General features: G+C 46.4%; 2 protein-coding genes across 5 annotated transcripts in view; both read right to left on the bottom strand.

Moving 5' to 3' along the window:
• Positions 1-239: 239 nt before the first annotated feature.
• Positions 240-12,637, bottom strand: TAL2 (TAL bHLH transcription factor 2). Of its 4 annotated transcripts, none has more exons than XM_081151302.1 (2): positions 7,055-7,155; positions 240-3,214 (listed from the first exon to the last, which is right to left on the bottom strand). In XM_081151302.1, the coding sequence occupies exon 2, from the start codon at positions 3,202-3,204 to the stop codon at positions 2,821-2,823; it is 384 nt and encodes a 127-aa protein (XP_081007428.1). In that variant the 5' UTR covers positions 3,205-3,214; positions 7,055-7,155; the 3' UTR covers positions 240-2,820. The 4 variants fall into 4 exon arrangements, with proteins under 4 accessions (XP_081007428.1, XP_081007429.1, XP_081007427.1 ...); XM_081151303.1 differs by lacking the exon at positions 7,055-7,155 and adding an exon at positions 12,580-12,637 and having other exon boundaries at positions 246-3,214; XM_081151301.1 differs by lacking the exon at positions 7,055-7,155 and adding an exon at positions 7,418-7,482 and having other exon boundaries at positions 246-3,214.
• FKTN (fukutin) overlaps positions 12,512-15,343 on the bottom strand; it is a 43,718-nt gene continuing 40,886 nt past the window's right edge. The window contains exon 11 of the mRNA XM_081151287.1: positions 12,512-12,691. Within this exon, the coding sequence (XP_081007413.1) occupies positions 12,666-12,691 (26 nt within the window). The 3' untranslated portion in view covers positions 12,512-12,665. The remainder of the gene's footprint in view (positions 12,692-15,343) is intronic.

Consider the following 15,343-nt stretch of genomic DNA (forward strand, 5'->3'; position numbering starts at 1 on the left):
AGTGGTTTCAGCGTGTACAATTAGGGGACTGTGGAAGGTACAGGAAAGGGTACACTGGGGTCAGGCTGCAGAGGGCCTGGCTTGCTGGGGTGCAGCATTTTTTTCTAGACTAAAGGCAAAGGGGTGGGGGAAAGTTCAAAGCCAGAAGATGGAGTGAATGGGTGAATGACCTTAGTTAATTTATAAAATTCGTTTTAAAAAGACAAAAAAGAGAACAATTTCTTTTCTTAATTTATTTTCAATAAATTAATAGTTAAATAGCAAATTAGAATCAGTGGTAAAAATATCACAAAACAACAGATAAAATCTTTGGTTGATACTTCTAATAACATTCTACAAAGCACAATAATTCAATTTCAATAAAAAGGCATAGGAGATTATGGAGGACTGTTGGAAAGAGACGAGCCTAATCATAAGGTGCTGGTCCATTTGCAATCCTAAAATACTCAGTGACCGAACAAGGCTGTAGAAAGGCTGGGCACTGGGTCAGGAGACTGGCACTGAGTTTCCACTAGCTGCCTGTGTGACCTCTGCAAAGTCACTTCAAAATCCTCTGGACTGGTTTCTCCTCTGTCACATGAGGAGTAGAATTAGCCAATCTAATGACCTATATAAATAAATGGACTTGTTTATACTCAGTTTCTAGTGGCGTATCCATAGCAGACCAAAAAGTTGTTTTCACGTAACAGACTAGCATAGATTATAGAATCTGTCTAAACTCTTCTGGTGGGTTCAAATGATCCATAAAGAGATGTACCATTGGTGGACTACAATATGTTTGAACCATAAATCTTACTGTTGCCATCACCAAGTATAGGACACCAAGGAAGACTACAGAGTGACTTTTCAATTGGAAGCCTCCAGTCTTACGGATACCTTGCCAAGGTTTTGGTCCACATATACCTACAATTCCTTCTGACAGTCATTTTCACCCAACGCAACTTGATATACCAAAATGCGAGCCTGAAAAAGAAATCATCTAAGAGGTGTCTTACTTAAAGCGATAGGTTAAATGTTTATTCATCCTATCAAAGGGATTTCCTGCAGGGTTCCTTTACATAATGATCCCCCTCACAGAGTTTAATGATGATTCAGTCTCCTGGAGACTTTTAGGAGCACTCTGTCACATTTCGGTGGAAAGGCCCTCTGCACACACAGCCATGGCCTCAACAGCAGGAAAGTGCGCTCATTCTGAGAAAGGCAATAAAATCCCGTATTCGGGCCTCTGTGCCGTCCTCAGCAACATGAAGCTAATACAAAAATACTGTCAAAAGTGTGGTTTTGATTTAATGCCAGATGAAAGAGTAAGTAATACTGCTCAATTGACAACTGTAAACAAAGCTTTGGTAGTTTGGGGACACACTTAAGTCCACCTAAGCTCGCGAGAAAGAATGCTTATGTGTTTCCCCATGTGACTATTCTGGGTCCACCGGGGAGCTGACTGAATGCAGTTTAAAGAAAGGACACTGAAGGAAATGCATTGTTTCTGACAAACACAACACACTACATAATGACATAATGGCCTTCTATTTGGGGGAATGAGATTTTGAGGGAGCCTCACCCAACTTTCTTCTGATTACCAAAGAGGCTCATTTCAACCTTTCCTAAATCAAGTATCTTCTTTCTAGAGTGGTGGGGAATTTAAATTCCTCTATTGTGTATACACTGGAAATCCATAATTGCAAATCCATCAATTTCCTACTGGTGGTTCAGAAGGTTTTAAAACCAATGTACCATCATTAACTTTGGCGAAATAAAACATCCCAGAGACAATCAAACGATATTATTTGTATTCTGGGCTTGGCTATGGAATTCATCTCTGAATCCAGGCATCATCAGGGTGGCAAGTGGTGGTGAGTTATGCCAGATCCAAACTGTTCCATTGGTCTGTGGGTACCACCCCTCCCACCATAAGATTTAGCTCCTTAGCAGGAAAGACAAATTCCAAATTCATTAATTCATTAGAGGCTGGGTTTACAGCCCTATTGTCTATTCTAAATCTTTTGTTTAAACTAAGCTCTCTGTTAAATGAGCTGTTAAATGGTAATGTTTGGATTTTCATAATTATATTTGAATTTTACGGGTCTTAAATCAGCAGGAACTCAGGCCGAATTAGAAGTATTGACACCTGACATGTGAAACTGAGGGTTTAGAAAACCTATTGCAGCTGTTTTCCATGAGAAAACTAGAAACTCTAATCCATAAATGATTTGAGTCCCTGCCTCTCACAGATAGAATCCACCATTTGGCTTTGTGATAATGTAATAGGAATTGTTCAAGGCAGGCAACGCCTCACATTTCTGCAGAGATAACGCATGCACGGCTCTTCCACGTGCATCTGCTGCGTTCCTGTAATCCTTCCATGTCAGGAGGGTCTTTTCTCCACAGATTTTCCCACAGGCTCCAGGATTTCCTTTCTGCGAGGGCTATCTTTACATTCATCAACCTGAAGACTTGTTTTGTTCACCCTTGATCAAACATCCTACATTTTTCAAAACAAAGTTCAAAATACGTTCGGAGGGAAGATTTTCTACTCATCTGAAATGCATCTTCCTTATAACTGAAAACACGTTGAGTGAAAGTGATTTTCAAACCCATTTTTAACTATGATTATTCTTTTCTTCAAACATCTTATGTAGATCTTGGATACATAAAATAGACAGAAGCAGGCCTCTTTGCCTGAAGCCTCAGGGGGGATGGGCTCCACAGCCACCTTCCTCGTGGCCTCCTTTCAGCTCCTGGCAACTGTCCCTGAGCCACCTCCTATGAAGCTTATATTCGTGCCTCACAGATTATTCATCAAGTTGACCCTGCAACATGCTAAAGGCTGTGGACGGCCACGGACTTCTGAGCAAGTATTTCCCGAGGCGATGAGCCAGAGCCACACTGCGGAAGGTGGTGGCTTGGGCCCGGGGAAGGGACCTGGTGGGCACCGAGCGGAGTCCTGTCCGGCAGGCGGGGTCCCTGGGGGAAGAGTTCCAGGAGGTTGCCCGGCGCCACCGCCCCCGTCTGCTGCAGGCTCTGCTCCCCCAAGACCTTGACCAAGAAGTTGATGTACCTCATGGCCAGGCGGAGCGTCTCATTCTTGCTCAGCTTCTTGTCTGGCGGGTGCGTGGGGAGGAGCTTCCTGAGCCTGGCAAAGGCGCCGTTCACCTGCTGCTGCCGCCACTGCTCCCTGGTGCCTGTGAAGACCTTCCTGGTCATGTCTGCGGCCCTGCGGGGAGACAAGGGCCCCGAGGCCAACGCCGCGTAAGGGGCCTGCTGGGTGTTACGTGTCCTGCCCCAAACTTGGGATGTTCGATCTTCCCCACCCGGATTTTAGGAAACTCGTTTTGTCATTTTCCGGTTTTCGGAATCCTCCTTCTGACAAGGGGAGAAAATGTGGCAGAAGAAAGGGCAGGGTAAGAACACCAGCCTTCGGCCCTTCTCGCCCTGGCTGTTTGGAAGCCTCCGGTTACAGGCTGGTTTATCCCAGTACCCCCATCACTTCTTTTATAATCAACTCTCCCTAATTTCCTGGAGTCAGGTGCAGCATCGGGCTGAGTACATGTATAGGATTGAGTAATAACATATATAGCTAGTGAATTGGGAGTTGAATATGGATTCTTTAAAAAAAAGCTGCGGTTCTAGGTTTCATTAATAAGACAATGTTCACCCAGCCGGGCGTGGCTCAGCGGTTGAGCGTCGACCTAGGATCCAGGCGATCGGGGTTCGATTCCTGGTCAGGGCACATGCCCGGGTTGTGGGCTCGATCAATGACTCTCTCATCATTGATGTTTCTATCTCTCTCTCTCCCTCTCCTTTCCACTCTCTGAAATCAATAAAGGTATATTTAAAAAATAATAATAATAAGACAATATTCGGAGTGATGAAAATAACACACCTCTCCTCTTAGCTGGCAGACCTCACAGCGTAACAGCTAAGATATCCAGACTGGACCACATTTTAGATGATGATGAACAGGGTCTGTTCATCAAAAGTCTGTTGTATGAAGAACAGAAGTGGGGATATTCAGGGTGACAAAAGAAGACAGACCAGGGACAAGTGGGGGTGATGATTTGTCATGGATGCTGTAGAAGGCATGCAGGCCTGTGTGACATGGAGAGGGAGGCACAGGGATGGCTGGAGCAGAGAAACAGCACCTAACCAGGCATTTTGGGGGCAGGGGGTTCCAGGCAGACCACGCGTCCTTCCAAACTAAATGGGTAGACCAGCTGACCCCCAAGTCCTCTTTCTGCTCTGAAATGCTACGACACCCATCTATTGACAATTATCTAATCCAAGCCATTTCTAAATAACCTGGTCTTTGGTTCCACAATGAAAATATGACTGTTGTCAGAACTGTGCCCAATTGTACCTAAAATTAAAAGTTTGAACCTAAATCAGGAGGATTTTAAGATAGAAAGAAAACTGTCAAGTTTTCTCTCAGCAAGGCTGGCTGCTTGGCCAGGACTATGGGAGCAAAGTTACTTTCAAGCTCCTCTTGTTAAAAGAGCGTTTAGCTCATTCACTTCAACTCTAGGCCCGCGGGGGGCCTTTTCAAACTGGGAAGAAAAAGATTAGGCAGGATAAACTAACTGGTGTGCTCTTCTAAGAGGGCTCCATTCCATTGTGCTCAAAGCAGACAGAGGAAGACAAGCTTCTGAAATGACGCCTGCCATCCTAGGGGGTGCTTAAAATTACTTGTTGATTTAGCCTCAAGTGTTTTACTCTCCTCCATAGGGGGGAATACAAATCAGTGATTTAACAAGCTGGAAAACTCAAAGAAGAGGTCACTGAAAATTACTAACGTCCTTATTTGGGTGGTAAGCACACACTGCAATATACAGATGTTGTATCATAGAGCTGTACACTTGAAACCAATGTCACCCCAATAATTTTAATTTAATTTTTTTTTAAATTATATTTAGTCTTTTTCTAATTGTAAGGACTGACTGCTGCTAATCTTGATTTCAGAGTAATTTCAGAGTAATTTAAAAAAATATGCCAGATGCCACAGAATCAGAAAACATGTGATAGATGACAAAAGAGAGGCAAAGCATTTTGTCCCAGGTCAGACAGTGAATCAGTGGCAGAGCCTGCGTCCCTAGCCTGGGTGTTTTTTATGCATTTGTGTCACCACTGACTCCTGCTGGGTCAGGGTCCACAACTGTTTTTTGTGCCATGGACCCTCCCGGCAGTCTGAGGAAGCCTAGGGATGGATTCCGTCTCAGAACAATGATCTCAAATAATACATAAAGTAAAAAGCCTTTAGTTGTCTTCTCAGAATGATGATTTTGAGTGTGTCAATTAAAATACATAGACACATCAAATAACCAATTATGCTTAATAGTGATTAAAAATAATTTTAAAATTATATACAGTAATACATGTGCTTTGTTTTTTAACACAGTATATTTATTACCATAATTTCTAATTAGGGATATGTAAATGATTTTTTTCCAAAAGATTTGCAACATCTGTAATGTGAAAGGATCTAGGGTTTCTACTGATGCTAATAGCACTGTAGTTTATTACCCACATCCATAAATAAAGGAAAGGTTAAATTTAGATTAAAGGTTAGTGGAAATAAAGATGTAACTTTTTCCCATCTAAATATAGAACCTCCTAGTTCTACCTACACACCCCTGAATGGGTGAGTGTCACCACCCCATAGGAATGCCTGGGTGGGAGGAAGGTCATAGTAAACAAACTTGTGTTTATGTTGTCACCTCTGAAGGTAGCAGGTTACCAGAGAAAAGAATGACAATTATGCCCCCGGAGAAGGTGACTAATGCCCCCAAGGGGAGCTGCTGCTTTTTCACGCTGGCGGTTCCTGGACACATAACCCAGGTCAACTAGAAAGCATGAGACACAGACACAGGGCAAGCACGCGTGGTGGCCTGCCCAGGAACTCAGACACTTTCGGCTCTTTCCCCCTAGGCCTCTACATTTCTCTGCCTGGCACTTGGCCCTGTGCATGTGTCTCCTCTTTCATCTTTCTCTTGAAAGCACATGAACAGGCTCTGCAGATCGCCAAGGTGAAGGGTGGTTTAGACGGCTGTGCTGGTGGACCATGCCGAACCCCCAGCACCAGGCACAGCTTTGCCTTTGGAAATGTTTGTAGATGGGATACAGGCTCATTTAAGAAAATATAATCAAGCAGTACCCAAGTTCATAAAGTACAAACTGAAAGCCTCCTTACCTACCCACCTACCCACCTAATCTCTTTCCCAGGAGCGGCCAGTTTGGTGCGTCCATATCACACTATACATATGCCGTATGTGTAATACAGAAATCGGAATACGTACGATTGTGCAGGTTACTGTTCTCATCAGACAGCTGCATGTTGATGTTCTAGATAAGTTCACTTACTGGGACGCCAGCCCTCGGGTGGGCACCGGGAGCGCCGCCTGTGCCGAGGGGCGCCCCGCCCCCGCCCCCGCCCCCGCGCCCCGCCCCGCCCGCTGCGCTCCCCGCTCCCCCGCCTGCAGCCCTGCCTCGTGAACGAGCGGTCGGGGCGTCCAGAAAAGCCTCTCCCGCCAGTGTCCGGCAGTCGCTGCCCTGCACGCAGGGGCTCCCTAAACGGCCCTCCCTCCGCGGGGCTCTGGGGCGCCCCTGGCGCCACCTATCAAAGTGGAGCAGCCCCGCCGGCACGCGCCAGGGCACCCGCCAGGCTCCCCGAAGCCGCGCCACCGCCCCTCCCGGCCAGGAGCCCCCGGCTCTTCTCACCCAGCGGACTGGGTGGCTGCGACCAGGTCACCTCCACACCCCCACCCTCCAGGTGGCTGCGACCAGGTCACCTCCACACCCCCACCCTCCAGGTGGCTGCGACCAGGTCACCTCCACACCCCCACCCTCCGGGTGGCTGCGACCAGGTCACCTCCACACCCCCACCCTCCAGGTGGCTGCGACCAGGTCACCTCCACACCCCCACCCTCCAGGTGGCTGCGACCAAGTCACCTCCACACCCCCACCCTCCAGGGCGAGCGCTCGGGCTCAGGGGCCGCGGGTGGCCCGCTGGCCCGCGAGCCGCACCCCCGCGGCGCGCACTGGAACCACGGAGTCCACGCACCTCCTCGCTGGGAGCCCGCAGCCCGCAGCCCGCAGCCCGCAGCCCGCAGCCCGCAGCCCGCAGCCCGAGCCGCGCCGTCCGCGTCGCCGTCGCCGGCTTGTGCGCCCTCGCCTGGAGGCCTGCCGCCGCCTTTATAGGACACCTCCCTTTGTTAGCGAGGTCCAGGGGGCCCCTTCGCTCCCGGGACTCCCTCCGGCCCCGCCCCGCGTCCCCGGAGCAGCCCCCCTGTGCCCTAGGAAGGGGGCAGAGGCGGAGGGAGAGCCCGCTTTGTGTAAGGCGCGGGCCAGGCGGGCCCTGCCACCCACCGGGGCTGCAGCTCGAGGCCCGCGTGCAGCTCACCCGCCCTCTCCCACCTCGACCGACCTGGGACGTCCACGCCCATCGATCATTCCGCAGATGGCCATCATTCAGGTCCCAGCCGCTCTCCGGCTGTACTCCGAGAACCCCCTGCTTCAGAATAGAGGGTGAGGGAAGACCCCTCTCAACACCCACAATCCTGACCCACCAGATCAGGTTTTCTGGGGGTGGGATCTGAAACTCGCGTTTTTACTAAGTACCAGAGGGATTAAGATGCTGCGCTGGACAGACTCCCGGATATATTCGTCGGTTTCCAGTGCCCAGCGCAGGACTCGCTTATTTCAGTGGCCCTTCTGCTTCTGCACTTGCCCATTTCCTTCCGTCTGTTCTCCGACATCACCCAGACTGACCCTGTGAAAGCGCAAGTCAGATTCCATCACGTCTCTGCTCAAAACCCTTGGGTGTCTCTACATTTCATCCAGAGTTAAACTCAAGTCTTCACAGTGGCTCTGGGGATAGCCTTTACCGGACCTCTCTTGTTCCTTCTCTCCTGTGTTTACTCAGCTCTAGCCACTCTGACCTCTGATGTTTCAGGAACACACCAGACAGCCTCCTGCCACAGGGCCTTTGCACTGTTTTCTCTGCTTGCAACACTGTTATCCACCTAGTTTCCTCCATCACTTCCTTTCACTCATTCAACAAATTATCATTCAGTGCCTACTATGTGCCAGTGCCTGTCCTAAGCACTGGGAGCACAACTTCACACAAAACACACACATTCCTGCCCTCCAGGGGCTGTCATTCTTCAGGTCTCTGCTCCAATATCACCTTCCCAGTGAAGGTTCATTCTCTGGCCACAATATCTGAAATTGCGCCTTCGCACCCACAAGTGCTCTTCACCCTCCTGCCCTGCTTTCTTCTTCTCCTTGTCACTCATGTTCACGTAGTAACACTGTACTTATTTCTCTTGCTGCCTCCTTCCCAGCCCTAGTGAACAGGCATTCATCAAACGCTGGTTGATTAATGAATGGATCATTAATGAATTTCTAGCCATCGCCTTCCCTGAATAACCCAGCATAGGATTTGACGCAATAAATGCACAAATACATCACAGCTTAGTAGATAAGAACAGAGGAATCTGGAGTTGCATACCCAGGTTGAAATCCCTGGTCTACCCACTTGTGTGATCCCGGGTGAGTTTATGTAACTTCTCTCTGCCTCAGTTTCCTGATCTCTAAAATGGGGACAATGATAGGATTGCAAGCGTTAAGTGAGAAAAACAAAACAGAGTCAAGAACCTAACAGTCAGAATATTTTGTTTTATTGTGGTAGATTGTATTATTATTGCTACAACTACTAGCTCCCTTCCCTATGAGAGGGGTTGGAGGGCAGGTTGGAAAGAATGAATTAGTCAGTTTGTACACAGGCACAAAAGGGGCCTTTATAACCTAACATGTGCAGTAAACATTGCCGATTCACCCTCTTTCTGCCCTTCTGTCTTCTCTGTGTGCTGTAGAGGGGCCCTGCTGCCTCACGTTGTCCATGCTTGCCCACCCTGCCCCACTGTCTCACAGTTCTGATGGAGCTCTAGTTAGAATTTAAACCAAGAACCTTGGTTTAAACTATATCATCTTTCATTTTAACCAAAAACCTGTGAGGCAATATATTCTCTTAATGGCACAGTCTGCAGCTGTAAAAAAAAAAATAATAATAATGATAATAATTCTGGCAATTGGGTAGCAAGATCGGATGCTAAGTGAAACAATAAGCTACGAAACAGGATCTGTGTACTGAGAGATGGGGTGAGAACTACAGAGAAAGGAGCACAGTTATGTAGGCACCCTGGGGCCAGAGTTGACATTTTCTTTCTTCTCAAAACCGTCTAACGTAGGATTGTTGGTTTTATAATTTTTAACACGGGGGAAAAAATTGATGCACTGTTCCTCTAGTAATGATTCTTCAGAGTGACGGGTCTTCTCTGTCCCAGGCTCCCGGTGTGGAGAGCTTAGGGGCTGGGTCCTGCAGGGGAAGGGGTTGAAGTAGGAATTTACATAATCCGATTATTGGGGGATTAGGTTTGGGCAGCTAAATGCCTCAGTGTGCTTGAGCTAAAGCCCTTACTATTCATGGCTCTCACTGCCCCCTGGAGAGACTGCACCTGCAGGCTCCTGGGGAGGGAAGAGCAGACCGCTAGGAGGGCATGGGCATTGTCAGGATCTGGTTTTACTGGCTTAATTGATCTGTCTGGATTAGCCTGTGAATACTGGACCTCTAGTCCTGTGTGCAGGGCTTGCCAGCTTCAGGGAAGACCAAACCTGAGGTTTTCAGAGGGGATTTCTGTCAGCCCAGAAGGTTGTGGGCCAAGGTCACTTGGCTGGAGGTCATCTGGTCTTCAAACTCCCTTCCTCCCGACATCCTTAGCCCCTTCAGTTTCCAGTTCTGCATTTCCAGGCCCCAGTGTTTCTCTTCATTCATCCATCCGTCAGCCCATCCCTTCTTCTAGCCACCGGTCGTGTCTGCCTCCATCAATTTATTCATCACATGGACTGGCTGGCTTTTGGTAGTTAATAGAATTTACTAGTAAATCCTTCTAGGTAGGTTTTGTTCCTACAAGTGTTCTATCTATTAAGTCAATTTTGCTACGCTGACATATAAACTTTGACATTTTCAGAATCATTAGTCAAGGGTTACAGTTATTCAATGATTTAAATAAAGCTCCAGTGTTTGTGTTAACGACTTTCTTCTGTTTTGTGTTCATGACTCTGTCTCTCCTCTTGATTAGCTGTGCAGAAGCTTGTAAGTTTGATTGCTCTTTTAAGAATGACCTCTGTGATTCATCGTTTCTATGATTTTTCTAATGCATTGATTTCTACTATATCTTTATTAAATCTGCTCTTTCTCATTTGCGTATGTTTATTTTGTTCTCTCTCCAGCCCTCATTCTTAGATTCAGTGTTTATTTTACTACTTTCCATTCTCTCTTGTCTTTAGTAAGAAAAGCATTTCAGGCTATGACTTCTCTCCTGATGCTCCTTCGATGTCATTTTGTGTTTCCATTTGCAGTATCTTTGTCACTCGCTTCTAACGCCTGTTGTTTACTTTAAATTTTCTTTTAGAAAGTATTTTTAAAAATAATTTCCTTATTGTTGTACTTTTTGGTAACCATTTGCTATTAATTTCTAATTGTACTGCACTGTAGTCAAAGATATGCCCCATATGTTTTTTGCTCTAGGATATTTATTGAGCTTTTTTCTTTGGTAAAACATATAATTAACTTTCATTAATGTTCCATAGGTAATAGAAAAGGGGGTATATCCTCTGTTTCAAAAATAAAATGTGTTTTATACATGCGCATTAAATCGATCCTCTACATTCTTGGGAGTTTTGGTCTATTTGATCTGTTAGCATTGTGTGGAAATATCTCTGTACTATTTCATGTCTGTTCCTGCCTTACTGGTTTTTCCAGGAGTGTTTGTTTAGATCATTATACCTCTGGATGCACTGCACTTGATGCAAAGAGTCATAGGAGTTTCACTAACTTAGAGAATTGTACTCCATATCAATATAAAATTAGCTCTCTTGCCCAGGCCGGGAGTGGCTCAGTGGTTGAGGGTCGACCTAGGATCCTAGGAGATTGAGGTTTGATTCCCAGTCAGGGCACATGCCCGGGTTGCAGGCTCGGTCCCCAGCAGGGGGCCTGCAGGAGGCAGCTGATCAATGCCGACTCTCTCATCATTGATGTTTCTCTCCCTTTCTCTCCCTCTCCCTTCCTCTCTGTGAAATCAATAAAGATATATTTTTAAAAAATAAATAAACTAAAATTAGCTCTCTTTGTCTTGCTTTTTGTCATGAATTCCATTTTGTTTTCTATTACTTCTAATATGCATTTTCCAAATGAAACTGTGCCCATTTTTTTATAGTCAATTCATAGGCGACTCTTGGTCATAGGTTTTACCTTTCTGTGACACTTTGGTAAATTTAAATTTCTTTGATTGTTTTTTTTAAAGGAGCCCCATCTCCATGTTGAATTCTCCAGAACAAATCCATTGTAGTTTTCTTGCTTGGCTTGCCTACCACACTGTAAATGTCAGGAGGACAAGGCCTTAGCTTTGTTAATCACTAGATCCCATGAACTGTGCTCACTGCACATAAAAGATGAGACATTTGCTGAATGAATGCAAGACGGTGCTGCCTCATTTCTCCGAAGAGCTGTCTCTGGCCTGTCCTGCCTCCTGTCAGAGAAGTGAATGCTTCCAAGGCCATGGGAAGGGGTTTTAGGCAATTGTGTTTTTTTAAGGAGAAGAGAAGAGCATTCTGGCTGCTGTATGGCGGAGGGACAAGAAAGGATGTGGGGAGACCAGGTAAGAGGCTATGATGGGGATAGAGATGAGGGGGATGATGGCTGGACCTAGGGGGTGGCATTATTTAGTTCATTATTTAGCACTAATTACTAGGTGTCATGCTAGGCGTTCCACTCAGTTTTCTTGTTTCATATGAGAAATTATATGTTTTGATTATAAAGTTATATAACAAGGTATCATCCTTGACACAACAAAATACCACTCCCAAACAAGTTAAATACTAAAGTGCACCCTAAAGAAACCAGCCTTCACGTGCAGCTGACACTGTTTTACCAGTGGTTCTTAGACAAACATCCTTCCAGAGCCGCTAAGGCCGTAAATTTTCACAGATGTTCATGTCACTCTGTTCACAGGGCCCACAGAGCAACTTGGTGATGAGCCTACCTATTTGAGACTCTTCCTGCCTCCCCCACTCTAACTTCTCCCTAATAAAAATAATAATAAAGCAAGTAGCTGCAGATGAAAGCAGGTAATGTGGGAAACCAGGCCGCCTGGAAGGGAGAAATACGCCGACACAGGGCACATCTCCACCTGAGCATGGAGCAGAGTACTGGAGGGGTGAGAGCTTGGTCTGCTCGCCTGAGGAAAGAGAGATTTGGCCGTTTCATCATCACTTCTGCACTTCCCTGGTCATTCCCTAGTCATGACAGGAAAAAAAAAAAGATGCTAGAATCCGTAGAGCACAGTCTCTGATGTACACTGGTGTTGCGGCCCTGGCCACACAGAGAGAGGAACAACGGAGGAACAAATGATACTGACTGAGGAGGAAACAGACCTGCTTCCCACTGTGTCCTCCCTCCCCTAGCTGCATACAATGACTTCCGTTGACAAAGAAACAATATTGCTCTGTAGATCAAGTTATCCTTACTTGGGAGACGCCACAGCTTGATGCTTATCTGTTACCAGACGTCTTCCCTTTAAGAAACAGTGACTATTGCATCTCAGGGATGGTCCTCAACTGGATCCAGACGGAAGGGGCCCTGTTTGAATAAAGAAGGGGGTGAGGGAGAGTGATCCATCCACAGTCTGAAATCAGAATTGCAAAAGGTTTTCTGTGCTGTTTAAAGTTAACTGCTCTGTGGGTGCCCTTTCTTCCATTCCCCGTCTCCTCTGCTGTCTAACCCTGGGCCTTGCCTAGAGAAGCACAACGAGGATACTGGTTTGGAGTGTATGCAGGAGAATTTATGAATGGTTTAGAGGTTCACTGCTGCTTGGTCTCTTCCTCAATCAAATCAGTCACTTATTTAAAAAGCTGATAGAATTTTTATTTTCTTAAATTTTTATTTATTGATTTTAGAGGGGGAGAGGGAGAGAAGAGAGAGAGAGAAACTTCTATTTGTTGTTCCACTTATTTATACATTCATTGGGTGATTCTAGTTTGTGCCCTGACTGGGGATTGAACCCGAAACCTCAGCATATGGGGACGACACTCTAACCAACTGAGCTACCCAGCCAGGGCTAAGCTGATAGAATTTTTAAAAATTTACCCTTCTGAGCCTGTTTCTCATAAAACGGGAGTAATAAATACTCATTGATTTGCTGTGCATTAAAGGGAATAAGATACTGAGAAATACTGAGAGGTGGTTTAGTGTAGTAGCTAAGAGAAGGCCTCTATCTGGCTGTGGAGGTAGACTGACTAGGGTTTGAATCTCTGCTCTAACACCAGCTGTCATCCTGTGCAAGTCGCTTCTCCCAGTCTCAGTTTTCTCAGCTGTAAATTGGAAATAATATCAACTTCATGTGTTAATGTGAAGATTCAATGAGTTAATTATGTAAAGTTAGTGATCTGGAGTAAACGCTTAAAAATGGTGCTAACAGGCATCTAATAAAATCACAGTTAATCAACAAATAGTTTTACTTTTATTACCAGAAAAACTCTATCCAGAAGCTAGATGGGGAATCTGAACACATGCCTCTAATTAGCTCCAAAGGGCACTTTCATTTTTTATCTTTCATTTTCCCAACCCAGCATCTTGGCTCCCACCTCCCTCCTTCTACTTGCTTTGGGCCCTATTTCCTCCCATTATTTGAACCAAACAGAGCCCTGGGCTGGGTGAGGGAGACGTCAAAGAAGGGAAAGAAAAGCTTCTCTTGAGCAACTTGTAAGGCTCTCTCTTACAATTAATTTCTACTCTCCAGCCCCCCAGACCCAGAACCCCTTGGTAACACCCACACACCCACACGCACACACATCTCCCCGCAAAGACACCTGGCACTGAGGCCAGGCAAGTATTTCTGTCCAGAGCAAATGTTGACTATTGCAGCAGGAAGCAGGGGCATGTAACTGCTTCAAGTGAGTGAGTTTTTCTTCCCATAGTTACCAGTTAGAGGGACGTACAGCCCTGGGTGTGCCCAGCTGCAGATGCTCTGAGGACAAGAATGGCTTGGCCTTGGCTCTGTAGGTCTGGAGCTGTGAATCCTTCTATTTCCAGCCAATAAACCCAAGGGCAGTTAGAAAGCGGGGGAGGGGGGCAGACCCAGGTACTAGAGAAAAGAAATGAGGGGTGGGGTGCAACTCCCCTTTTCCTCTTTATTCTCTGGTCTTTGTACAGGAAGATGATTCATCACTGGGTCCCCCAGATCAGGATTTAGATGCTCTGTGCGCAGCAGATAAGAGTGCAGCCTCCTTGCAGAAAGTAAATTCATTGACTACTCCCCATAAAGTCAGGCTTATCAGCTGTCCTCATTCCCACTCAGCCCCCTAGGGACCAGGCTTGAAATAAAGGCCACAGCCCCAGGGTCTGGAGAGTGGAGGTACAGGGCTCGGCTGGGGGGGGCTCTGCCCCCCTGGCAGGAGGGGGAAATCTGCCAGGCCTGAGATGCCCAGAGCCCTCAGCTTTCCAGGCTGACAAATCCCAAACCAAACACCCCCACACCCCCCCCCCCCAGGGGATGAGGGAGGGTCTCCCTTACCCTTCAAAACCAGCAGATGTTTTCAGGAGGCTTTACTGGGGTTTCTTAGAAAAATTAGAGTATGTTACCTCAAATCTAACCAATAAAAAAACCTACAGAGGAAGCCTTGACTCCCCACCGCTTCTCACCTCGCCTTTCATAACGTGCACTTCTGCACTACCCAAGAACACTTGCATCTTTTCTAGTTGGTGGGGGTTTGATTCCTTTGAAAATTGTCTGAAATAAGTAGGTGACCAGCGGGGTTTCAGATCCAATTCTGAGACTCACGCTGTCCCTGAAGCAGACTGTGTTAACAAGATACAGCCTCCCACCCGCCACCCCTGTGATGCCGGCAGGTGCTACAGGCTGGCCCAGGTCCCATCAGCCAGCAGCCCTTTGAGCACTCTGTCCCAGGCAGCAGAGTCTGGCTGGGTGGAAATGGGGAAGAGTAGAAATAAGATGGACTTGGCCTGGCCTGATAAGTAGCCTGGAATTAGTAGCTACACAGTTTAGGCTCCAAAACAAACTCATACACACTCCAGCTATGGGACTATCATTCTTCTAAGACACCTGAAAGACACTGGTGGTAATACATTTTCAGAAAATCAGTCACCCAATTACCTTTCCTACAACGTTCACTAGGAAATATTATCCAAATCATTGAGACTTGAGAAAAAAAATGCTTAAATTTTACAGTTTTCAATTAAAAAAAGAAACGGGGATAAATATGAAATTAATAG

This window comes from Miniopterus schreibersii, assembly GCF_964146895.1.
Source record: "Miniopterus schreibersii genome assembly, chromosome: 11".
Classification (NCBI taxonomy): Eukaryota; Metazoa; Chordata; class Mammalia; order Chiroptera; family Miniopteridae; genus Miniopterus; species Miniopterus schreibersii.

Coding starts and splice junctions, on each gene's coding strand:
- TAL2 (XM_081151301.1), bottom strand. CDS start 7,461: ATGATGGCCATCTGCGGAATGATCGATGGGCGTGGACGTCCCAG. Junction 3,215..7,417: donor GATGGGCGTGGACGTCCCAG/GTCGGTCGAGGT, acceptor GTCTCCCCGCAG/GGCCGCAGACATGACCAGGA.